Here is a 24552-nt window from a genome sequence, read left to right on the forward strand (position 1 = left end):
GATTCAACCACGGTCCTGTCTGACTAACCTAGATTTTTTTAAAGACATTACTGCAAGGTAATGTGCATGAATTTCAAAGGGCCTTTGGACAAATGTACACATCAAATGCTAATTCTTACCCTTAAACCAGTAGGAATTCAAGGTGGTACATGGACATTGACACAGAGATTACATCTAAGGGGAGCAACAAAAAGTTGGAGTCGTACTCGGAAGGGATCCACAGAGATCGGTACTGGGACCCCTGTTCTTCCTTATCTACGTAAAAAACCAAATGCAGCAGCATTATAAATCCACACAAAGAGATTTTGACCACATACATAACTGGACTGAAATGTGGTAAATTAATGTAATGTTAACATGTAAACTGCTACATGACGGTCACAAAAATGTAGGTTTCAAACAAGAAATGGGGATACAGAACTAAACCAGGCAGTGTGGGGAGGCAACAGAGAGCGTAGTTATTTACTCAAACATGTAGAGTGCAAATGAAGGTAGGTCATGATGAGACTGTGTATGCACTGGTGAGACAGCACTCACACTACAATGACTAGTTGATGCCATGCCCTAAAATGCTCCAGTAATCAATATACAGTACTGTGATTCATTAATAATGACATTGGTATTTTTATTAAGTTGTTCATCGGTATTTGCAAAACTAACTGGAAAACATAGTATATTACATATATTATATATTTAAAAACAAAAAGGTATCCCCTCATTTTAAATCACTTTTCATCACCCCCCACTTGGAAGTACAATACATTACATTCAATGCATGCAATACAATGCATTATAGTCTTCTCAACCTAAGGTGGCGCAAAACAAATGATGGTTTTGTTCAAGGTTGTAAAAAGCACACAGCGTTTCCTCTTCCTTTCTCATTCGGTGTGTTATGGTGGAAATGCCATTGTGATGACGTCGAGGGGATGAGTGCGCAGAGCCGGGCAGCCATTATTATACAGCAGAGCTTCCCTGGGAAGGTCGGAGGGAGAAGGGAGGCACTCGTGCTAGCAAAGAGCTGGTCTTGTTTGGCCACTAACTCATAATACGAGGACACCAGGCGGTCTACTTTCTGGGAATATAGACCCGCCAGGACCTTTTAAAAATCTCAGCGTCTCTGTCCCGCTTCGGCACCCATTCTGAAAACGGATCCGTCCACACCGCAAACTCCCGCTGCATTGAGAGTACGGTCTTTAATTCAGAAGTATAAGTAAACCTGTACGACGACTGTAGTACAGCTAAATTGTTTCTTTATAAATTGATAGCTAATTTTAATCAACACAAAATGGATGATAAGGTGTTTACGAAGGAATTGGACCAGTGGGTCGAGCAGCTGAATGAATGTAAGCAACTAACTGAAAACCAAGTCAGAACGCTATGTGAAAAGGTAAGTGACATATATTTATTTATATTTACCGACAGTCATTATTTTACATAAATGTGTGCTTATCAAGTATTCTACTAAGATACTTCTAATGGGTATAGTGTAATAGTCGTGATGTGCTCTCTTCAGTAAATCTGTTCCTGTTTGTGAAGTGTACCACTGTACTGTAGCCAGTGGGCTGGTGTTTGGGCCACGGCGGGCCTGGTGCTAAATAGTGTGCTCTATTTTCTCTAATGCTCTTGTCAGTGGCTGACGATTTTAAGTTGCCAAATAGTGAGTTGATGGGGGAGTACCACGCATGCGTCCTTTGAACCCGTCTACTTTGATGTGGTCAGGACTGGGAGGGGAGGGGAGGGCTTCGGCTATCAGAAAAGCCTAGGCTAAGTTATGTTTTAAACCATCAGCAAAAACCTAAATACATGCTTTACCAATCCTGGTGGTCAGTTCAGAAGTACACGAATACTCTGTCGTTTTAAAGTTATCCTACATGTCTATTTTATTTTTTTGCTATTGGATATGGAACAAACCCAAAACTCATTCGGAATTGTAAACGCAGTATTGCCTAATAGTAAATGCATACAAGCATACACATCATCTTTGCTGTCATTTTATAATCAAATGTAGACAATCAAATACATGACTATAAAAATATAATTACAGTATTGCAGCAAGTCACAGAGTATGTTAGCAATTACTCCAGGCTAAAATTGAGATATAAAAATGTTGCTCTTGGGTAAGTAATTTCACAATTTATAATTGTATTTTATTGTGTACTGCCTTTATAGTGCATAAAAAATGTTCTGGTTCTTTGCTTGTTTCTTTATTACATGTAATGTGGGTTTTGATATATAGAATCTGCAAGTACATCTGTACAGATAAAAAATATATACAATGGTTTCCTTGAGCCATTCACTTCCTGTGCTGTAGGTCATAATGTCTAAGTGCAACTGCAACTTGAATTCAGTAGAGATCATATTGAAAATATTTTCATGTAAAAATATGCAGTGTTCATTGTGTAGTGCGTTTTGATTACAGATGTTATGCAGTCTGTATGTGTCCGCTCTTGGCATGTGTGGTTTATTTTTCCTTATCTATTTAAAAAATCTGTACCATAAACTTTCATAACAATAGAGTATGTATCGTCTTGCAAAGTGCATCACTAGAAGGATTGTTTACATTACGAATACTGGAGAAATCACTGTTTCTCCCACTAGGATTGAACGTTTCTCTGGGAAAGCGAAGTATCAAGAGGCCCCTACTGACAATGATCGCATTGTACAAGATGTGACGGAAAGAAAGAGTAGTGAGTGGCTGATTAGTGCAAAGCATAATAAAGACAAACAAGCCTGTAGATACAAGCTTATAAAGCCAATGCAATTTCAGTACTCGACTCCTCCATCTCTAACATTCGATTGGTTAAAGCTCCCTGCCCACCCACAGTACATGAGATTTGCTTGTCCTAGCCTGTAGGTTTAAAAAAAAAAAAAAAAATGTACAGACTTGGAATTTGTAATCAAAATGTTCAGATGGCAGCAATCTGAAATATCTGGCACGTGTTAATCTTCTCTGAATTGGCTGAGGTAAAATGTTCTCCCTCCATGGCTGCCTGGATCTCATGCAGAAGTTTAAGCAATTTGAAGTCAATCTTAACATGTGCATTTACTTCTAAAGTACGGGTTGCATGGTCTAGTTGAGCTGTGCAGTGCGACAAAATATTTATTTTTTATTTAATTACTATTTGCTATTTAACTTGTCAGATATATTTTTGCAAATATCAACAGATGGAACATTATAGTATAAGGTTCCTGGATCTGTACAGAGCGTATTCTAGCTCTTTTCCCAGTATGTAGGTATTAACAGGTTTAGTCTCCACACCATGTCACCTCACCTCACCCCCCTTTCCTACCTCCACCTCTAATTGAAATACTTACATTTCATACTGTGTACTGTGGCCCGATATCAGCCAACTTTAGAAAATGACAAAGTCCGAGGCTGATGTAATGACATGTGGTTTCATGGAAACAGAAACACTAATGTTCAGAGCAACATGCAGTATTCATTGGCTGCTGGGTAACTGCAGTTAACTTATGCTGTTCTACTTTCTCATATTGCAGCTGTATATTTCCGCCAAAAATTGCTATTTACGTAGCCTGAATAACCGATTAACATCCATGAGTGTCAGTTGTCTGTGTTGAAAGATGCTGTATGTGATGCTATTGCAATACAATTAGTGGTTTTAAAAGCAAATGCTTATTTATTATAGTTTCTTTTCTTTTATTAGTTCCTGTAACTCTAAAATAGTGAGACTTTATTTCGCTTTCTATTCCACTGGCGGTTAGTCATTACAGTAATGCTTGAAATACAATGACTTTGGTTTTTATTATTATAATGTTTGGTATAAAGTAATATGAAAAAGCAGCATTGTAATAGATTTGAGTTCATTTAAAGGAACCGAGTGGAGTGAGAGCTGCAGATGTTCCACTGGTTTCTGCTTGTTAACTATAATCAACCCTGAGTGACTTCTAACTTCCAATTTAGCAAAACATGTAGGCTTTAAATGAAACTGTGGGATTTGAGTTCTTTGCATTGATCACCATGGTAAATATGAATAAAATGACAGTACATTTCAGGAAACTTGGCTTTAGTCATTGGATATTTAACTTTGCATTTCTTAAATGTATTGATTGTGAGATTTTACTGCATTGATATTTTTTTAAACTATAAATAATTTATTAGACAGACTTCAGTTACATGCGTTCAGTACTTGCCTTTGTTTAAAACAATCAGTTGTTTACGCTGTCATCCTCAAGTTTCATTACCAAGAAAAAACCTAGCTATGGCATTGTAGCAGTGGCTTTTAACCCTCCCCTGAGGAGCCAAGCCTTGAGTACCGAGTGCTTTTCTGCTGATTCTTCTACATGGTGTTGACACGGTGAGGTCATGCGGCTAACAGTTCAGATTCAGCTTGGTGATGGGGGTTACTCTATGGACTGTGAAGGGAAATGACTTTCATCCTGACATTTCTTTTCCAGTTTGTAGAAAACCTGCTGGTCTCCCCGGAGCATGATAAATGGGTTTGCAATCATAAACTGTACTTATCTTTACAGTTCATCCATAAATTCATACACTCAAAAGTAAATGTATAAGGTAAAACAAATTCAAGTTTTGAATGTTTAATAATTGGTCAGATTTGAAATGGGGTCAGGTTGTTGATAAGCTTTATTGAGACTACATTTTGTAGACTACTTTTTTGTTTTCTGGTCCGTTGAGTTGTATTGACAAGTTTGTGGTTTTGAATGGAGCAAGTGGTAGTCTGCTTCAGTAACGGTTAAATCACGCGATCAGGCTCCTGGGTTTGCATTCCAGTCTGAATTTCAGGGCAGGTTGGGAGGTAAACCAAACAAATAAGCAACGTCGTTTATTTCGTAGTTCGAAGGACATGACATTTTAACTAAAAGGGAACTGGTATAACATTTAACACACGCGGCTGAAAACCTGAATGACTTGTTTTAAGAGCGGTGGTGGGGTGGGGTCGAATTAATGTTTTAGTCAAATAGTTGTTTCTACATTTTTGTCAAATACATGCTAAAAAAATTATTATTATTATTATTATTATTATTATTATTATTATTATTATTATTATTATTGTGACAATAACTTAACAGATTCAGGGCTTGTTGTTTGCAGGCTAAAGAAATCCTGACGAAGGAGTCAAATGTCCAGGAGGTGCGTTGTCCGGTCACTGTCTGCGGAGACGTTCACGGTCAGTTCCATGACCTCATGGAGCTCTTCAGAATTGGAGGCAAATCACCAGACACCAACTACCTTTTTATGGGAGATTACGTCGACAGAGGCTACTACTCCGTTGAAACGGTCACACTTCTTGTATCATTAAAGGTAAGCATCATAAGTGTTTTTCCTCGGTTTTTAAAGCCCCAGAGCAGTGCTGTTGGTACAGTAAGAGAAGGTGCTATCTGTTATATACAAACATGCAGATTCATATCTCATGGCCCAAGCTGAGAACCAAGGTCTGGTATTTGTACAAAGGGCCAGCTATAAATACATAGTTTCAATCATAAACCCATGAGAGTAGGATTTTTGGACCTTGCTCTTAAAACTACTGTACATGTGCAACTGTGTTATTTAGTCAAACCACACGGTATGTATTCAATTTAAGTCCACAAAGTACAGATAGCTGTTCGGTTCAAAATCTTAGACACCAAGAATAACAAATTGTGAAGGCGCTTCGTTTTATAGAACTGAGTTGTGAGATGGGGTTGTGGTAGTGGTCTGCTATTTTTGTTTTTATCAACTAGGGCCCAATAAAATGTTGGCTTGTTTAGTTTACATGAATCTTTCTTCGCAATGAACTGTGTTAATCAAACCAAAATAAAATTAGTTTTTAATTTAAAGACACACTTTTCTGTCTTTCATCATGTTACAAAGTTCTTGAAGTGTTTGTTGCAGCAGATAGCAGTTAATCTATTCTGTGATCACTGTCATGCACTATCAGGTAGGAGTACATCTGGGTTTTATTGGAACTTGGCCTCCTTTTATGGTAGTTAGTAATGCTGTTATGTAACTGTCTTTTGCAATTTAACCGGCAGGTTCGTTATCCAGAACGCATCACAATATTGAGAGGAAACCATGAGAGCAGACAGATCACACAGGTGTATGGGTTTTATGATGAGTGTCTGAGGAAGTATGGAAATGCCAATGTTTGGAAATACTTCACAGATCTCTTTGACTACCTTCCACTGACTGCTTTAGTAGATGGACAGGTAAGATTAAGTTAAAGAGCCAATGCCCACTGTTTAGAGTTAAATAGTTGAGCGAGCTCAAATAGAATTTGTGTGTGTGTGTGTGTGTATATATATATATATATATATAATGTATGTATGTATGTGTGTATATATATATATATATATATATATATATATATATATATATATATATATATATATATATAAATATATAAATTATTATTATTTTTAAAGCTTTGTTGTATGTGCTTAAATTTAGCTACTTAACACTGTACTGAACTTAAACCAACAGCAAAATAACCCTTGTGTGACGTGACTTTCACATAACCCACTGCTTCCCTAGTTGCATTTATCCACCGTAGAAGAAATCAACCCATTCTAATCATTGCCTTTTTTTGTTTAACCTTGTAAAGGTAAACTGGGGTTGTAGCATGTAATAAATTAGCATTTTAATTAAATAATCTAAAGTCGTAAAATGTGGTAATTCATGTGCTGTCAGTTGCCTGTGGAAAATATATATATATGCATGTTTTTTTTTTTGTGATTCTCCCCTCAGATATTCTGTCTGCATGGTGGCCTTTCTCCCTCAATAGACACACTGGATCACATTCGAGCTCTGGACCGTCTGCAGGAGGTTCCACACGAGGTGAGAGGATCCCGTAGAGGAAAAATATGCATTGGTACAAACATCTGTCTGCTTCAGTGTTTTAAATGAGAATACAGGCGATTGTACGTTACTTGAATAATAACTTGGTATAAAAACACTTTTCAGAGGAAGCATGTTTGTCAAGTTCACTGTGTGTAATACTTGATGAACCCAGCTGGATTTTGTGGTGCTGTGTATTTCAGGGTCCGATGTGCGACTTGTTGTGGTCCGATCCAGATGACCGCGGAGGCTGGGGAATCTCTCCTCGTGGTGCTGGCTACACCTTCGGACAGGACATTTCTGAAACCTTCAACCATGCAAACGGGCTTACCCTTGTCTCCCGTGCTCACCAGCTTGTAATGGAGGTACGATGTGTTTTGTCTTATGTGGGGGGTGGGACAGACAGGGTGGCCCAGTGTGCTTGCTTAATGCATTGGTGTGTTGGTCTTTAGGTAGACATTGAAGTGATCCGTGAGCCTTGGAAATTGGTGAGTCTTTGGGTCACTGGCATACTCCTATAAGGTTGCTATTATGGTGGTTGAGGTGTGTGATTACACACTGAGATCTGGGGAAGACGCAGAGACATCATTCCAGTTTGAATAATGTCAACAGGACAGCTGTCTCCACATCTGTGGTCTGCACTGGTCTCCAGGGAGTTTTCCACAACTCTGACTGAGCTGTTTCTAACAGGAGTACCTCTTAAAATTAGGATCATGCACAAGGAAATAGAGAGAATTATATATTGGGTATTATAAATCATCACGAATAGAGGAATCAATCTCATTAGCTAACAAGTGTTCCAACCTGAGCAAATATGTCACCTTTAGGGCTGGGTATTGGCAGTGTCTTCACGATAGTCAAGCATGAAACATAAAAATCACACAATTGTCATTTGCTTGTGCAAGTGTTTGCAATAACACTGGTAAAGCACTTTTGGTCAAATAAACTTAACAGCCTGTTTTGCTTTTGTTTCCTGTTTATTCTTTAAAATACGTTTCTTTAAAACAAAATTACAAATCAGGACTCCAGACAGAGTTTTTGTCTTAGGAGCCAATGGCTCCAGGCCAAAAATAAAATAAATTGGTTGCCAAATTCAGTTGCTGGGTGCCACTTCAGGAGCAAGTTAGTTGCTACCATATTCAACTGCTTAAAATACAACAACCCATTAAGACACTAAAGTGGTACTAAAACAGTAACTTCATGCCTGTTGTTTGTTGCCACATTCTGCTGAATGGTTAATCTATGCAGCAGCTGACTGCAATGAACTCAGCATGTTTATATTTTAAATATTTTGCAAGCGTTGTGTCTGGAATTGGTGACGGCACCTCTAATTGTGTACAGTGTAACATGGGAAATAGCATGCTGCAGCTCCCATGCTCAGTGTCAGTGTAGTCCTGATCTGACAGCATGCAACACAGACAGCTACCGTTGTTACCATTTTATTTTTCATTTAAAAACAAGTTTAAATTACAGTGAGTTAGTTCTGCTATTTACGATATTATTTGGTCACCGTCACAACTGTTGCATGAAACTGGGGTTACCAATTTCTGCTGGTGTTAACAGTAGAGTATATCTGCGCTACAAGCATTTGTATTCCATGAAAATGTTGTTATTAATATTAGTGTATTTGTTACCGTCCTTCTCACACTTCAGTTTATTAAAACATATGATATGCAGTTTTTGTCCACCTTAGACTGACCTCATAGCACATTCATAAATATTGACACATCCTTTTATAGGGAGAGGCAGCATTTTTGTGTTAACCGCAGCATTGGCGCCTAACCCCCAAAAAAACGGTTTACAATTTTGTTGTTTTTTTTTTTTTTGGCACATTTGCAACTATTTTGGTCCTAGTCTGGAGCCCTGCAAATTCGAGCCTTACACTTTTTACACACAGCGTGACTCTTATAGAACATGAGGCAAGTCCACACTGGATTTTAAACAGGTCAGATTTCACTGCCGCCCTGATTACATTAATAACCTGCCTCTGCTCAGCTTCCATTTCGCTCCGCTGCTGGCACACTTGACAAAAACACCCTGAACACAGTGATTGGTAGGTGAGGCTGCTAGAGCACATGACAATAAATAATATACTGTAATTATCATTGTTGACACAAATTAATGCATGCTCATGTTTATATTGGCAGACAGAATTACTGTATCAATCGTATCGTCAAGAAAAATATCACGGTTCACCATGTGAATCGATGAATCGGCACACCCCTAGTCACCATACCATCAGTTTGGACCTTTTAGAACCACCCTGATTCATTTAACCACAAATTCTCTTTGGTAAGGGGTGGGGTGGGGTGGGGTGAGGGTGCCATTTTTATAAGCTCAGTAACACACTCCAAGGTGTTCAAATGAGGTCCAAAATCCAAAGGCCTAAGCTGTTTATTAACACTCTCTTATGAGTGGATATTGGGCCATATTTGAACACCCTGTTGTGTATTTCTGCTTTGTAGTTCTTCACATAACTAGTGAATATTAAGGGTAAAAAAAAAAATACTGAAGTATCTGAACAGGAGTTCTACAGTACTGTTGGCGCTAAGCCAGTCATGTATACAATGTCTGAGGGAAACGTCAAACAGGACCTGCTGACAGTGCTGCTGTGAAGGTATTTTTTAATGAATACATAATCCAGCTTGTTCAGTGCCCCCACTGGGCTTTCCCAAAGCAGGAGAGTTGGCAATGATTTGATGCACTTCTGAGGCTGTAAAATTGAAGCCTGAATACCAGTGTGTGTTCTTTGACTGGATAGTTTTCTGATATTGGATGTCTGTCTTGTTTTCAGCTGTGTATCTGAGCACTGAAGAGATCACCTGGATAGAAGGCATTTTAGTTAACATGTTTTTCAAAACAAACACTTTTGTCTTCATTTTTATGCTGTTAGTCTTTTTATCTGTCATAGCCTTGGGGATCTCTCTTTTGACACTCTTGGTAGATCAGTTTCACCTGCTCAATACTTGAACGCTGTCTTCTTTTCAGTCACCTCTTCGACTATTCAGCAATCCTTGATTGAACTCAGAACTGGATTCTTGTGAATAGACCAACAACCCAGTGTTAAAACATTTTATCAAAATCAACACTTACTGTATGCTGCTTTTGTGCGGCACAAGAATATGACTGCAAATATTTATACAGGCCTCACAAAACATTTCAGCATTGAGTCATTTGTTTACTGCTGTAATTATTATTCTTATTATTATAATATATATATATATATATATATATATATATATATATATATATATATATATATATATATAAATTATATATTTGTGACTCCGTAGTCTTCAAAAAAGTTGGTTTTGTAAGCCATGTGCATGAAAGCTGTACATGTACACTAGTGGCTAATAACTTAATTTGTGAAATCAGTTTCATCTGTCTGTTTCCATGTAGTGTGCATTTTTACAAACTACAGACCCCCTTGGTACCTTATGAGAAGTAACTTCTGAAAGACTCAGTGTGTGTTCCAGTTTTACATATTCCTTTACTCCCACAATCTGGCTGCTGTGTTTTGTGTCTATTACTTTTTGGAGACTGAGACACAGCAAAACGAAATAGTAACAATGGGGCTCACATTTACACTTGTCTCCTCCAGTTTAGTGCCATTACTCCGCTCAAAAGAAGTTTAAACACACCTGTGGTGAACCCTATACCACGCTCTTAACAGATTTTGATTTTAATTCTAAACTACCTTTTTGTTTTGTTGACCTAATTTTAGTTAAGTTGTGTGTAAGATGTTGCAGTATTAATGTTGTGCATTTGAAGTAAAACCGTCCATTGTCTTTGCTAGTGTGTCAGCACAGTGTGCATCTTTCTGAGGAGTTTATAATGCCACCGCCTGGGAGACTTGCCAGTTAGGCTGATGGCATGTCCTAGTTTTGTAATGAATACAAGGCTGTTTAATATAAGAACCAACGAGTTTCATTGAGCTTTTACAAACCAATTGCATCAGATGACAGTTATAAATGTTATGCATTTATGAACTTGTAAATGTGATTTAAAATAAGCATTTATTTTGTTTTTCATAACTATGGCTTGGAATTATCAGAATTCTCAAATAACGTATCTCTTGCTTTTTTTTCTACAGGGTTACAACTGGTGTCATGATCGAAATGTGGTCACCATTTTCAGTGCTCCGAACTACTGTTATCGTTGTGGCAACCAGGCTGCTATAATGGAACTGGATGATACTCTTAAATATTCTTTGTAAGTATCTTTTTTTTGATGCTCAAACACATGTTTACAAATGTGGGTAAATTGGTAGATTAATTAAAAAAAAGATAAATATTCCTGATTTCTCAACGTGGTTGATTAGGTGGGACAGATACAGGGTGATTAGAATGTAAGTTTACCACATCACTTTCTATTCACCCTGTATCTATCATCTGTAATCCTAGATTCATTATTATGTATCTTAGTTTTGCTAGCGAGGCTTGAGACACGTCTGTGATGGAGGGTCAGAATAGAGTTCCAAACTCTGCCTAAATCTGACCTTTTTGCTGCAGTGTTTTTTATATAAGGGCATTATGCTCACTTATGACTGCAGTTTCAGGACAGTTGTACTGGGGATAGTCTATTTTCAAATATAATATAATAAGCCAAGTAAGAATGTAGGTTTTTCAGTCTGTGCAGAAAGATATCCTATGATATTAAATACTACTTTGTGCACAACCGATAACTGTTTAAAACGGTGCACAAGTCAAAAAAACTTTGAAGCTGTTGTAATAATAAAATAGGTATCTCTCTTTTGAAGTAGTGCCACCCTTTGGAATGATTCATGAAGTATTTCAAGTCTAGTAAATAAGCATGAAAGACTAGAATAAAGCGTTTCATAATTCAGCATGTTCTTCACACTGCTGTGTGGTTTTCAGTCTGGTTTAAAGAGGCTACTTATAAAATATCTGTGTAGCTGAAAATCTGTCTCGATGTAAAGGGCTTTTTATTTTCCCTATTATGTTGATACATTTCTGGAAAATATGCTAGCAAGTTCTGTTTAAGGTTTAGCCAGATATTATTAAAGGAGAAAGCATCTGAATGTTCTGTAAGGCTTTTTCAATCGTTTGTTGCTTTAACATGGTTTGAATGTATTCAAGAAATAAAGTAGGTTTTTTGAAACTGCAGTAAAAAAGCTGACTTTTTCTCTCCTCCTCATTTTGTCCTACAGCCTTCAGTTTGACCCAGCACCCCGCCGAGGAGAGCCCCACGTCACCCGCCGCACCCCAGACTATTTCCTATAAAGAGATCCTTCTATCTACCTAACCTTCTTCTGAAACTAACCTGGTGTAGAAAACACAGTGACAAAAAAATAAAATGTATGGGATCTGTTACAACATGAAAGCACCAACTTGGACCAAATGTGCCATAAATGAAATGACAAGCATTTAGCACACATTAGAAATGACCCAGAGTTTCAGTAAGACACCATATCCCATTTAGCATTCAGTTCAACAGTCGATTGCCTGCTGTATACTATTGGTAGTTTGTCATTTTGTTCCTGGACTGTATAATAATAATAACAATAATAAAGTTATTGTGGCAACTTGCTTTATTGCCTTCACTGGACATTTGTAATTTTTTTTGTTGTAGCTATGCCAGGCATGAATTTTAGGTTTTTATTTTATGAGGACAATGCTCAAGCTTATGCCCCTCCACTATTAGTTCTGGAATGTTATGCTGAAATGGGAGAGAAAATGTGCCCTGTTGGGAGTGTATGCTTTCATATATAAGGCTCTCCCTCCCCTTTTATTGTCTGAATTTACTGTTCTGTGTTTACTGTACCTTTTTTCTGTATATTTGCCATGAAGTGCTAGCATTTTACTTGGTGTATTTGAACAAATAAAGTAATTTTGATCGTAAATTAGACACAGGCTTATGGGTTCCAGTAAGTTGCTGTAGTAGGTCTGTACAAGTATGGATCTGATGTACAAATATTACGCAGACTAACTGGGTCATTACATTTATATACCAAAGAACCCAGATACTTTGTTTTGCAATTGTGTGGTGAAAACTGCTTTTTTTTTCCCCCCACTCCATTGCTCAGCAACTCATATAAACAACTTAATAAAGAAGCACTTGTAGGTTCAGTGACTTGGCGAGTTTACTGCTGTCAAAGTAATTTACTGAATTCTTCATTAATTATAAATATCTAAACCTTTTACAAAGGTCATGTATTGTGTTTCTGCTTGTATCTTTGGACTAGTACATCCATCAGGAATGGTTACATTTGCCATTAAGTGATGGTAGTTCCTATGGATTTGCTAGCTCTATTTCTTATGAAAGATTTTTGTGATGTGGATTAACACCTAGTTGTGGGGGGAAATTATGTGCCCCAGTAAACTGGTCAAGTGAGTTTGAAACCACTGCACAACAAGAAGAGGCTGATGTATCTTCAATTTATATTTAAAATACTTCACCAGCAAAGAGTTGCAGTGAATTTGTTTATTGCTTCAGAAATATGTAACATCTCCAGGTTCGGGATTTGGTATTTAAGTACAGGGGTCTTTTTCATCCACGTTCAATACAGTATCGCTTGTAATTCCAGTATCTTCTAGACTTGTCTCCTTTCCAATCTCAAGAGGTCTTCTAGGATATGTTGTACAGACAGTGTAAATGGCAGGGTGATATCCTATCTTCAACATCCAGTCCAGCAGTACCTGCAAGAAAAATATACTTTTCAATCATTTACAAAAATAAATTGCTATTTTATCAAAAACATAGTGTTGGAAACGGCAGCTGCATGTAGTAATTGTTTAACTTTGAAATGTTTAGCATATCTGTATTTTAACATTAAGGACCTAAATGCAAACAGACCCAGCTGCTATTTTGTGAAACTTGAAATGTATAGAACAATGGAACATACTTGGGTACTGTGGGACTTAAGAAACCTTCTTTTCAAAATCCTTCCACTTGGACATCTGAGGGCAATTGTAACCACCTGCAATACAATCACACTTTAAAAAGATTGACATAAAAAGCTTCCTGTTTATATATGAACAAAACTCACCTATTCCATATGCAATTAAGATGTGCAACAGGGAGGAGCGGGGTGAGGAAGGCAACCACCTGCTTAGACCTTGATAATACACCTACACTGTGTTCATCAAGCCACATGGCTTAGTCTATTACTTCAAACAATCTTCCAGAGCAACAAGCATATTACATGTGTGTGTTCAGGATAATGTAATTATTTTTCATTACATAGTAACCCCATAGTCCTCCTTTATATACTCTTACCCCTTTGTGAGGTGGTATCTTTCAGCCTAGTGCCTGCTACATGCTGGCCCAGCATCTCATCTATCCTCCAAACCTGGCACTGGGCAACAAGCTTCCACATAGTTTCGCAATTAGACTTGGTCATAATATGTGATGCTGGCCATTTAAACTATACCTGCAGATAATGACCGATCCATTGCAATACTATATCCCAAATGACAGCACGACAAAATAAAAATAAGTAATTTGTGTCACGTACCCCATCAACACCATTTGATGGCTCCTCAGGTAATACAATGATCTGTTGAAAAACAAGTTATTGAAAAATAAGTGACTTATTACCACTGGCTAAGAATATGTATGTGGCGTTTCCTATACGTAAAAGCCCTGTCTTATAAACAGAAGAACCAAGTTTAATAAGTTGAAATGTTTTGTTATCTAAAACTGGAGGGCTAAGGTTACTTGAACTAAAAGTAACCCAATATGAATGATTCTGTATCACTTATCTTATTTACATTTGTAAATGAACACTGCACCCTAATGAATGTAGCTCGCTGCAGTATCATCCTTTCTGACTACAAAACAATGGAACAGATTTGTTTCAGTTGTTTTGACAAAGTAAATAAATACTTGTGTGGAAATTTGGAGGCTCAGGTCTTGTAATGGCTTAGAGCAGTGGTTCTCAAACGTTTTTGTTTGGGACCACTAATAATTGTTTTTTATCTCGGCGGTCCACACAATAAACAGTATAGCTGACTGAAAAATAAGCACACAAAAAAAGTATAAATACTAAGAATAACCGTAGAGACTTGCCTTTCTTTGTTTCAATGCAATGGGCGGGCCTGTTTCTGTGAGCAAAGTTATTTTAAAATTGGAGTTTTAAACAACGGTTCTAGTTTACTTTTCATCAAGACGCATTTACAGAGAGGGGAAAAAAAGGGCTTATCTTTAAATTGATAATTACAGCAGAAATTGATTTATGTAAATTAATAATCTGTGAAGTTACATCTATGACGTACCAACGCAGTCGGAGCTCCGAATCTCCAACTATAATCTTTATTTATAAAACGGAATGTTTGGATGCTGCAAGCTCATTGGCTGTTGAGGATTTTTTACCCTGCAGTTAAATAGTAAACTTATTTTTTCCAAAGAACAGTACAATGAATACATTATCAATACACAACATATTAAACTCGCAATAAATATACACATTGTTGCGAGATGTCTTTTAAAGATGAGTGACATTGCTTTCGTCACATTTGATCTTTTCGGAGGCATGATAGCAGACTTGTGGCTAGAATTACAAGAAGCAAAACCAATAGACACAAAGACTTAACAAGTCAACAACCTAATGAAATCGAAGAAAACTCATTCTTGGGCAGCTGGTGTTTTTATTGATTTGATGAAACATAAAGAAATGGTAATCGACTTAAAAACAGTTTGTCTTGAAAATATAAAACGGTCTGTTACGAGAATTCTATGCTTCAGTGCGTAATTCAGGTAGTCGAGAGTAGTCAATTTTGTTCTGTTAGCCTCCGTGCTGGTCTCAATCACTCCGTAAACAGTGCTGACATAACCCGCAATGATAGCCTTGTTAGTGACCAAGCATTAAAAATGTCAATCATGTATTTTTGTATTGGCTTCTCCAGGTCAGCTGTAGTAATGCGTGGATAGTGAACTTTGTCTTTGCCTCCTTTTCTGTATCATTTCATTATCAACAAAAATACATTATTGCAATTTTGAAATGCTTGGTCACTAACAAGGCTAACATTGTGAGTTATGTCAGCTGTTACGGAGTGTGTGAGACCAACATGGAGGCTTCATTCATTTTAATTAATTACAATAAATGGAAATGTTGAAAACCTCCAGTTTAATGTTTACAACAAATAGAACCATGTTTGAGGGACTATTTTTTTCTCCAAAGTGGAAGGATATATAACAAAATTGCTCGTTTTTTTTTTTTTTTTTTTTTAATATTATTTGTATTTTTTGGTTATTTTTTAAAATTGTATCAGTTTTAGAAGCAGGTTAAGAGTCCAGGGCTTGTGTGTTGTGTTGTATTAACATAAGTCCCTCAGTCCAACCCAACTACAGCTGTATGTTAATGCAACACAACGCACGCCCTGTCGTGTGTTATCCCTTACTTTACAAGCTGCTGTGTTGAGTGCATGTGAGCGCAATACACAAAAACTTTAGAGTTTAGATATTTTGTTCACTTGGAGATATTCTCCATGTATGCATTTTCTTCCTGCTTCTGTAGCTGAGTTTTTAAAGCCTCAAATTTTGGGTTTGCAATGGGATGTATAAACTATGCTGCCACTTCCTTTCTGTAATTACGTAACCTTTCCACGGATCACCTGAAGCTGGCGGACCACAGATTGAGAACCACTGGTTTAGAGGGTTGCTAAAAAATGGATCAATGTATCCTGTTTTAAATACCTTTATACACAGCTGTAACAATTACTATATTCACACAATTATTGTTTTGAGATTCACATGACACTACCGGCAATGTCAGCGCACGGATCACACAGTGTACGAAAACTTTGGTGTGATCTACAATCTCTGAACTAACCTTCTCTGTTCAATAATAAACTAACGTTGCTGAAGAGGTTGATAATGGCGGGTAAACGGTTAGTGGCGGATATGTGACGGACGGATACACGGCGGATTACTGTATATCCTATTATTCCTGTCTTGCAAGCAATGCACCCAACAACATCTGCAAGATATCCAGATTTCATAAGTGAAGTGAAGAGTGGTGATTTAAAGTTGCTATTCCTACAATCGCAATGGAAATCTGGAAACGGGTACAGATCCTGCATTATTATTTCAGAAAATGCTAAGCTCTGGAAACTCAGCCTAAAAAAGACAAATACCTTTCCCCTCGAGATCTATTCTACAAGTTATCCAACATCCACTGCAGTTGCAGAAGAGTAAACAATGTGCCCGTCACTCACCCTCTTCTGCCTGGGTGGTTCTAGAGGCGGTGGGGGTCGTGTGGCGCTCTCTGGCAGCTTCCTTCTCCTCAGAGCCTCCTGGTTGGGGGATTCAGAAGTGAAGTCTTCCTCACCAAGGACTGCCCCTTCCTCAGAGTCTTGGTCCAGCTGTACAGATAAACATGCAGGTAAAACTAAAACCACAAGCATCAGGAATTAATATCCACCACAGCAAGCATTATAAGCTTGTGACAATAACTGCATTTTTCACAGTCCTTTAATCTACTATTGCAGTCTACCAATAATTGTGAAAAGCAAAGATCTAACAACATTCAAAAGAGACATGATAGCGATGCATACTGAGCAGGTGCCACAGTAGCAAGGAAGGTCGTGATGGCGGGCTGCACCACGTCGTTCGTCATCGGAGTGTATTAGAAATGGCAAAACAAAGGGAAAGAGGTCGCCAAGAGAGACGGGCAGAGGAAGACCATCGAGAGGCTTGTCAATGGCTGAATAGATTAACATCACTCAAACCTCCCAGCACCTTGTGGAAGCCATGTTGTGACAAGGCTATGATTATGGCAAATGGTGACCCAACCCCATTAAAGTGGCCAAGCAGTGTACAGTGTGAAGCTCTCAACGACTAAAGAATGTCCTAACCAAGTTTCAACAGTGCATCACAAGGTTTCCCAAATATATGTAAAACTGAAAGAATACAAAAACAAAAAGGAAGCGCTCACCCCAAGTGCATATCCCTCCGACAGTTTCCAGGCCTCCCCTGTCATCCTGTAGAAATGCTCTTCCTTTTTCCTGAATTTAGCCTCTTGCCGAGGTTTCAGTATGTTTTCCTGGTACGTCGATGCCTAACACGTGACAACAGAAAAAACAAATGAGTTCCACTGCCTTTGGTTTTGTTATGCAAATGAAGATGCTTTTCTAGGACAAGCTTCAACTACAATATCATTTCTAAAGCCAATATGGGCGGATAGAAGCTTGTCTAATAGATACACTTTGCAAAATCATTTTATGGGAGTGTAACAGAAATGACTTTCTTATTTTTTATTTATTTTGATGCTACTAAAGATTTCTTTGTATCCACAGCAGGGACATCTCTAGCAGAGGCAACAGTCTAGTGAGGATGGAGCTGAGGTGATAAAACTCAGTGTACATGCAACCTGAAGTGCAATGCAATCATGTGCAATGCCATATTCCCAGCCTTGTTGTCAGGCCTGCATTAGTCTAACTTCTACAGTGTCACTTGTGATGTTATATATAGAATTGTGGGGATGTAGCTGCAGCTGTGTTGCATTGTGCACTTTGAATCACAAAAGACTAATTGATTATAATACTGTCTGAATCTGCTCTTGTCAATGCCCCCCTGGCTGGAAACTAGAGTCACAATTTGGGAATTAGGCTGCGACTAGAATGTGAATTATATCTAAAGTGAAAAATGCATCTGAAATTGGTCCTGGTACAAGGACCTTTGACAGGATCTGGTATAAAATCATTAATAACATTGTAAAGAATACCCTCTCCTTACCTTCTGGCTGTATTCATCCTGCTGCTCTCTTCTCGCCAGCTTTCGTTTCTGCTCAACTTCATCTTCCGGAGCTGAAATACACAGTTCAAAACAGGACTGTTGTGATTTATTTACTTGAGATTTGAAGCTTGCCAAGATAAACTTTTTTTTTTTTTTCTTTCTGTAGCGTGTCAACATCAACACATTGTACAACTCCAGCATGTGTAGTCAAGATACAACAGGAGAGTTCACTCGACTGAACTGCACAGCTATCAAAATGGAAATGTTTTACTGTTAAAAATGTGCTGTCACTTCTATAAGAATTAGACTGAAGAGTGCTTGTTAATATGTAGAAAGGTCATTCATTTAAATGCTTACAAGATTCAGGTGAATTTTTCAGCTATTTATGTCGGTGTTTATTTTTTTCCCAGAAAGAAGAAAAAAAAACTAACATGGTTCTATTGACACTTTGGACTATAAAAGCTTGTTTAATTCCCCCTTCGTGTTTCAGCAATGGAAAGGAAAAAAGCTGCCTGAACTCCAGTTAACCACTATGTTTTATTTTCATGTAAACCTAAACCAAATCTTGCATTTCCTATTTATTCCCCAGGACACACAAGAAACCAGTTACATTATCTGACAAACCCTTTTGAAACAATTTAGAGACCTTCACTGGGAACTGATGAAGAGTGTGTGAGATTTTCCGTGGTGCTCCGAATCAAGCTATGGGAATGGAATGAAATCTGGATTCACAGAGTCTTTAATCAGCACAGGACTCACAGGTGTGGTCTCTATAGAACAGGCTGCAATAAAATCTCACAGAACGGACCTTTAGGTAATGACCTGTTATTTACAGCTTTGATTAACAGATGTTTGATTTCAGAAAGGGAAAAAAAGAGGGACAAAACACAAATAAAAAATGACATTGTGCTAACACGTAGGGATGGTTGCCACAGTTTCAACACATTGGGGTATACATTTCAATTACTTGTGCGCTGGACCCAAACTGCACATTAGTGTCTCTGGCAATAAATCATGACCATAATGGGTCTGTTACTCAGATAAGAACTGTTATATATGTTTATATATACTTAAATGCTGCTGTCTTTTATATTGATCCACTTTGTATTAATTTAAAAATAAAACCACAGTAATTCTGGCATTTTGGTTTTAATGTTCTTTTGAATGCATTAAGTCAGAACAAGTTCACCATATTTTTGCAGGAATTAGTTTTATAAAATCAGCCAATTTCACACACACAAGAACATCAGAACTACTACTTCAAGGATGGAGATAAGACTCCTATTGCACAGCAGTTTCACCCATTCCAGGTTTTAATACAAGCTTCATTAGCTACAGTGTATAGGTAACAAGTTTAGCTCACGTGTATCTTATTACACTCATATTAAAACCAGGAATGGCTCAAACCGCTATGCAATGGGAGTCGTACTTCCATCCCTGAGTTACAGATTCATATTTTGATATTTAAATGCACATCTCAAAACTCTTTTGTTAGTAATGTTTTTACTCCCTGGTCAACCATATCTGGGGTTTAAACATCAGATTTTGTTTGCATGTATAATAAACTCTTCAGTTGTAATGATATCAGAGGCTTAAAAAAATCATCATAAAAGCACAGTGAATACCTAATACAAGAGGGGGGGAAATCACATGAAGATCAGACACCGGGAAAGTTACCAGTTCAACATCGCTCCCCTGGCTTTTTTGTTTTCTTATTATTATTCCTAACCTTAGATCTGTTATGAGTACAGTACACACACACACACACACGAAACCATTGGAAATAGGGCAGGCTTCAGAGTTACACACATTTCACACTTCGGAACAACCTGCAATCCTAATGTGTTTGTAACTGACTGTACCCGTCAGAAACAGTATTACAGTAACGGAGAGCTATTACCTATACCTCTAGAGCGGTTTTTAAAAAAAAAAACAGCATACTGACCTTCAGGAAAACTCCTTGGAGGACGCAGTGCCAGCGAGCTGATCCTCGGTACCACAACGGAGACCAGCCAGCTGACAAGACCCAGGACTAAGAGGGCTCTGCCCACCAGCAGCACCAGCCCTTTCACCCCTAGAAACACAACAACGCTCACTTCCTGACAGTCACATTATATTCTTATTCCTTTTACCCATTTACAAAAAAAATATCATACTGTATTAGTACAAACCGCACTGCTGCAAATGTAAGTTTTCTAATTGTTGTATTACTTAATTACTGTATGCATGCCCTTGGAAGACAAAATGAAAAGGGGGCAAACCAGCAACCAGAAGTATCTCCAGTAACACAGTGCCCTCAAAAACATGGGCACTGCTTACATTTTGGCAGAGTTGGACCCCAACTGAGCCATCAAGAACAGTTTCTGCTGAACCATTTCCTATTTAAGTACAGGAATACTAATCAAACCCAGTTGTTCTTAGTTTCTGAGATTTCATGACGTCAGAATACTGTAAATTAGTGGGTATGGCTGTTGATCCACCTCTTTACAGACTCAGGGATGGAAATAAGACTTGCGTTGCTTAGGACTTCGGTCCATTTCAGCTAATACTGTAAGCATAATCACTTGATAAGGCAAACAGCAGGATATCTAAAGCTCGGAAACGATTGATTAAGCTCAGGTAAAGCTTGGAATGAGCCTGAAGCGCAATTCAATGGGAGCCTTATTTTACCATTCCTGCAGACTTTTATACTACAAATGATCAGGTTTGTTTTTTTTCTTTTTGCCACGCCATCACTGACTGTATCCTTCGACTACATGGGATTGCAATTAATTAATTAATCAATTAAAATTCTGAAAAAGCAAACATTTTACAAATACATTACTAGCCAATGATGTCTAGTTTACATTCCCAAAATGTACGATGGTTACAAAATGTACATCTCGTGACCAGTTTGATGGTGAATTTCGTTGTTCATTCTTATGCTAATTGTGAATTACATCTAAATCACAACATATACAGCTATAATTATTGATATATAATTTTCCGGCAATAAGATAATTATACAGTACTATTCCTTTTACTAAATGACATAGTTATGAATTTTCCAAACACCGCAAAAAACGGATGTGTCTGGTGTTGTTTTGCTCTGACCGTGTACGATTTGGTTGAAATGATCATTGCAACACAATTAGTATCTACAGCTAATTATAAATGCTGTAGCCTATGACAGTACTATTTACTCGTCATTCTTCCGTGTGTATATCCGAGTACAGCTGAACCCTGCCACGGTTTTCATTTCACTCTAACAACAGCTAATCAATGCAGTGTTTCTTACCTACATTGGAACTTTTCCAGGAAGCAAAGCAAAAGAATGACAAAGACAGAATACCAAACAGCCAAACTGTCTTGAAAGAAACCATTGTTTAGAAATTACTCTCGGACATTTCCAAATGTCCGGTTGCTGCCCGTGTTTACACACTTCCTTCACATTTCTTTTGGGAGTTGTAGTTCTGGCGGGCAAACCAAACTCATGATACGCAACACTGCCCTCTGCAGCAAAAGAAACCACCTTGCACGTGAATTGCGCAGTTGCTGCCCTGGTGGCAGCGTAAAGGAATATCCTCGAGAAAGTGTCCTGGGCGCATCAGATAATTCTAGGGCATTTGCCAAGCACCCCCACCTTTCACTTCCAGAGCTCTGCAACTCTACCAAATCAACCCACTCTGACCATAACCCAAGCCCAACCCGAACCTTAAGCAACCCCAGCCCTAAAACCCTAACCCAATACCTATCCCTAACCATTAAGAATCATCTGATGCCCTCAGGACACTTTCTAGGGTATATTCCTTTGTGCTGCGCTCTGGTCTGAGATTTGCTAACTCTAGCTATGAATCATAGTACAGTCGTACAAATATTTGAAATTGCTTAAGTGCTTTTATTTATTTTATTTTTTATATTTGTTAAAGATTGTTTATTAATCTACCATAAATTATGTATGTTGGTCTTTGTCGTGTTGATTAGTGGCTAATGTTCACTAAATGTTTGTATTCAACATGTTTTCTTGAATTGTTTTATATTAAGTGTAGGGTGTCAATGCTTGTGACTGCATGGGCTGCAGATAACTACAAGCATATCAATTACAGACTTGTCAACTCTCCCGTATTCACCGTCAGTCTCCCGCATTGTGGTCCCTTCTCCCGGACAGCTCTCGGTACAGATTTTCTCCCGTATTTTTGGTCAAAACTCTACTGTTAAACCCCCTTATGTCAGCAAACCTTTAATGTTTGCAAAGGTCCTTGCCGGTTTGTGGTTACTGCAATACCCGTCTGCACATTGCAGGGTTTGGACCCACGGGAGTCCTGTGGCAGGCAAGCATTCAGTCCGCGAGGCAAGTTACTTAGCTGCGCACCTGCGTCCCCGGCTGCTGTTTCGCCTTTAATGAGACTACCACAAGATATATTTTCACAAAGGAACTTGTGTATTTTCACTTTGTTGTTTTTGACACATGTAGGACCTACAGAAACGTCTTAGTGCCAGTTAAAACCCTACCTAGGACTTTTTTTTATTATCTACTAGCACTAGGACGCTTCCGTAAGGACCACTTGTGCAGTTTTGCTAGTTTTTAAACACAAATGATGACTGTGTGCTCCATCTTTAAAGAACTTTATTAAATATTTTAAAATGGACATAAAAGTAAGCTGACCTTCAAATGATCGAAACATCATTTGAATTACTTGTGGTTAATGGTGATACTACCAGGGTCGGGTATACTCGGTTTGTTTTTCAATTCTAATTCCATTTCAAATTCCTTTTTTAAAATCAGTTCTAATTCCAAGTCCCTTCTTTGAATTGGAATTGATTCAAACGGAATGGGAATTGGAATTGGGAATTGATGTTAAAAAGGAATTGAAATAGACTCAATGATACTAGAATGCAACAGATTTCCTTGGTAAAGAAATACATTTTCTGACTTGATATAAATACATTACTCTGGTTGCCGGTTCCTAGTTGCTTGAATCACAGGAACTTCACAATATAATGTGTGACTTAGGTGACACATTTCTTGTAATATGCAAAGGCTGAAGTATATAGGCTAGTTCCAACAAACTCCATCTCTCAACAGCTGCCTCATGTGATTTTCCTATGTGTTCAAGCAGTTCTGAGCAGATAATGAGTAGCTATCGTGCCAGTACCACAGTCAAATGTATGCCTTGTGAATTACAGGAAAAAAATGATAGCTGCTATTTTCTGACAATTATGTACAGTTAGAATACGTTATCTTTACTCTTCTGTATGTTGGGTACTTTGGTGATTATTTGGCAATTCTATTAGCATTAGCCTTTCTTTCCCTTCTTAGGTGAGACCACCCAACCCCCCGAAACGCCAAGCAGTCAGCAGCGTTGTGGGAGATATAATACAGATTCTCCATGGCAACAGGAGCAAGCTTATCCACCTCTGGAGCTGGAGATTTGCCGCTCAAAGAGTGCTTTTTGGATGACGTTTTCTTTTTGCCTGGATTGGCGCTGTGCAGGGTTTTTTTTTTTTGTCTCCACTTTTGGGAGGCTGAAATGACAGATACAGAAATGACAGATACAGTTACAGCTGTTTTTTCTGTCACTGTTCACAAGCCCAAAGGTGTTCACTTGCTTTATGCAGTATGTCTCAGTTCTGACATGCTTCATATTATTATTTGTTTATTTAGCAGTCTTTATCCAAGGCAGTTTATACAGAGACTAGGGTGTGTGAATTATGCATCAGCTGCAGAGTCACTTACAACAGCGTGAAAGACAAGGAGGTTAAGTGACTTGCTCAGAATCACAGTGAGTGAGCTGGGATTTGAACCGGAAACCTCCTGGGTACAAGCCCTTTTCTTTAAACACTGGACCACACAGCCTCAAACACATTACTGGTTTCTTTTTATAGCAATAGTGTTAAAGCAATTTAAAGAAGCATGTTGTGAAACACATGGGTATTGTGTATTTAAAAACATAGCTAGGGCATAATGAAATTACTTTTAAAAAAGCATACGGTTCAAAATAGAAACATAAGGGTTTGATAATTCTATTCCATAATTCGGTGCAGACATTCTTAAACAGAAGTACGTCCTTCCCATTAAA

The 24552-nt window shown here is 38.0% G+C and overlaps 2 protein-coding genes across 2 annotated transcripts; one reads left to right on the plus strand and one right to left on the minus strand.

Moving 5' to 3' along the window:
• Positions 1-874: 874 nt before the first annotated feature.
• Positions 875-12664, plus strand: LOC117409015 (serine/threonine-protein phosphatase 2A catalytic subunit beta isoform). Its single transcript, XM_034014515.3, has 7 exons — positions 875-1387; positions 5072-5281; positions 5992-6165; positions 6704-6793; positions 6997-7158; positions 10890-11008; positions 11967-12664. Exons 1-7 carry the CDS (start codon positions 1286-1288, stop codon positions 12037-12039), a joined length of 930 nt encoding a protein of 309 aa, XP_033870406.1. The 5' UTR covers positions 875-1285; the 3' UTR covers positions 12040-12664.
• Positions 12665-13194: 530 nt separating this feature from the next.
• Positions 13195-21921, minus strand: LOC117973103 (UBX domain-containing protein 8-like). Its single transcript, XM_034924320.2, has 8 exons — positions 21771-21921; positions 20439-20567; positions 18494-18564; positions 17694-17816; positions 16975-17121; positions 14274-14315; positions 13662-13736; positions 13195-13455 (listed from the first exon to the last, which is right to left on the minus strand). Exons 1-8 carry the CDS (start codon positions 21853-21855, stop codon positions 13288-13290), a joined length of 840 nt encoding a protein of 279 aa, XP_034780211.2. The 5' UTR covers positions 21856-21921; the 3' UTR covers positions 13195-13287.
• Positions 21922-24552: the final 2631 nt, after the last annotated feature.

Source organism: Acipenser ruthenus, chromosome 1 (assembly GCF_902713425.1).
Source record: "Acipenser ruthenus chromosome 1, fAciRut3.2 maternal haplotype, whole genome shotgun sequence".
NCBI lineage: Eukaryota > Metazoa > Chordata > Actinopteri > Acipenseriformes > Acipenseridae > Acipenser > Acipenser ruthenus.

Excerpts from the sequence above, each read along its gene's own strand:
- LOC117409015 (XM_034014515.3), top strand. The coding sequence starts at position 1,286 with ATGGATGATAAGGTGTTTACGAAGGAATTGGACCAGTGGGTCGAGCAG. Across the intron at positions 1,388-5,071 it reads TCAGAACGCTATGTGAAAAG|GCTAAAGAAATCCTGACGAA; the intron begins GTAAGTGACATA and ends TGTTGTTTGCAG. Across the intron at positions 7,159-10,889 it reads CTCACCAGCTTGTAATGGAG|GGTTACAACTGGTGTCATGA; the intron begins GTACGATGTGTT and ends TTTTTTCTACAG.
- LOC117973103 (XM_034924320.2), bottom strand. The coding sequence starts at position 21,855 with ATGGTTTCTTTCAAGACAGTTTGGCTGTTTGGTATTCTGTCTTTGTCA. Across the intron at positions 18,565-20,438 it reads TCCAAGGAGTTTTCCTGAAG|CTCCGGAAGATGAAGTTGAG; the intron begins GTCAGTATGCTG and ends TGTGTATTTCAG. Across the intron at positions 13,456-13,661 it reads TTAAGTCCCACAGTACCCAA|GTACTGCTGGACTGGATGTT; the intron begins GTATGTTCCATT and ends TTTTTCTTGCAG.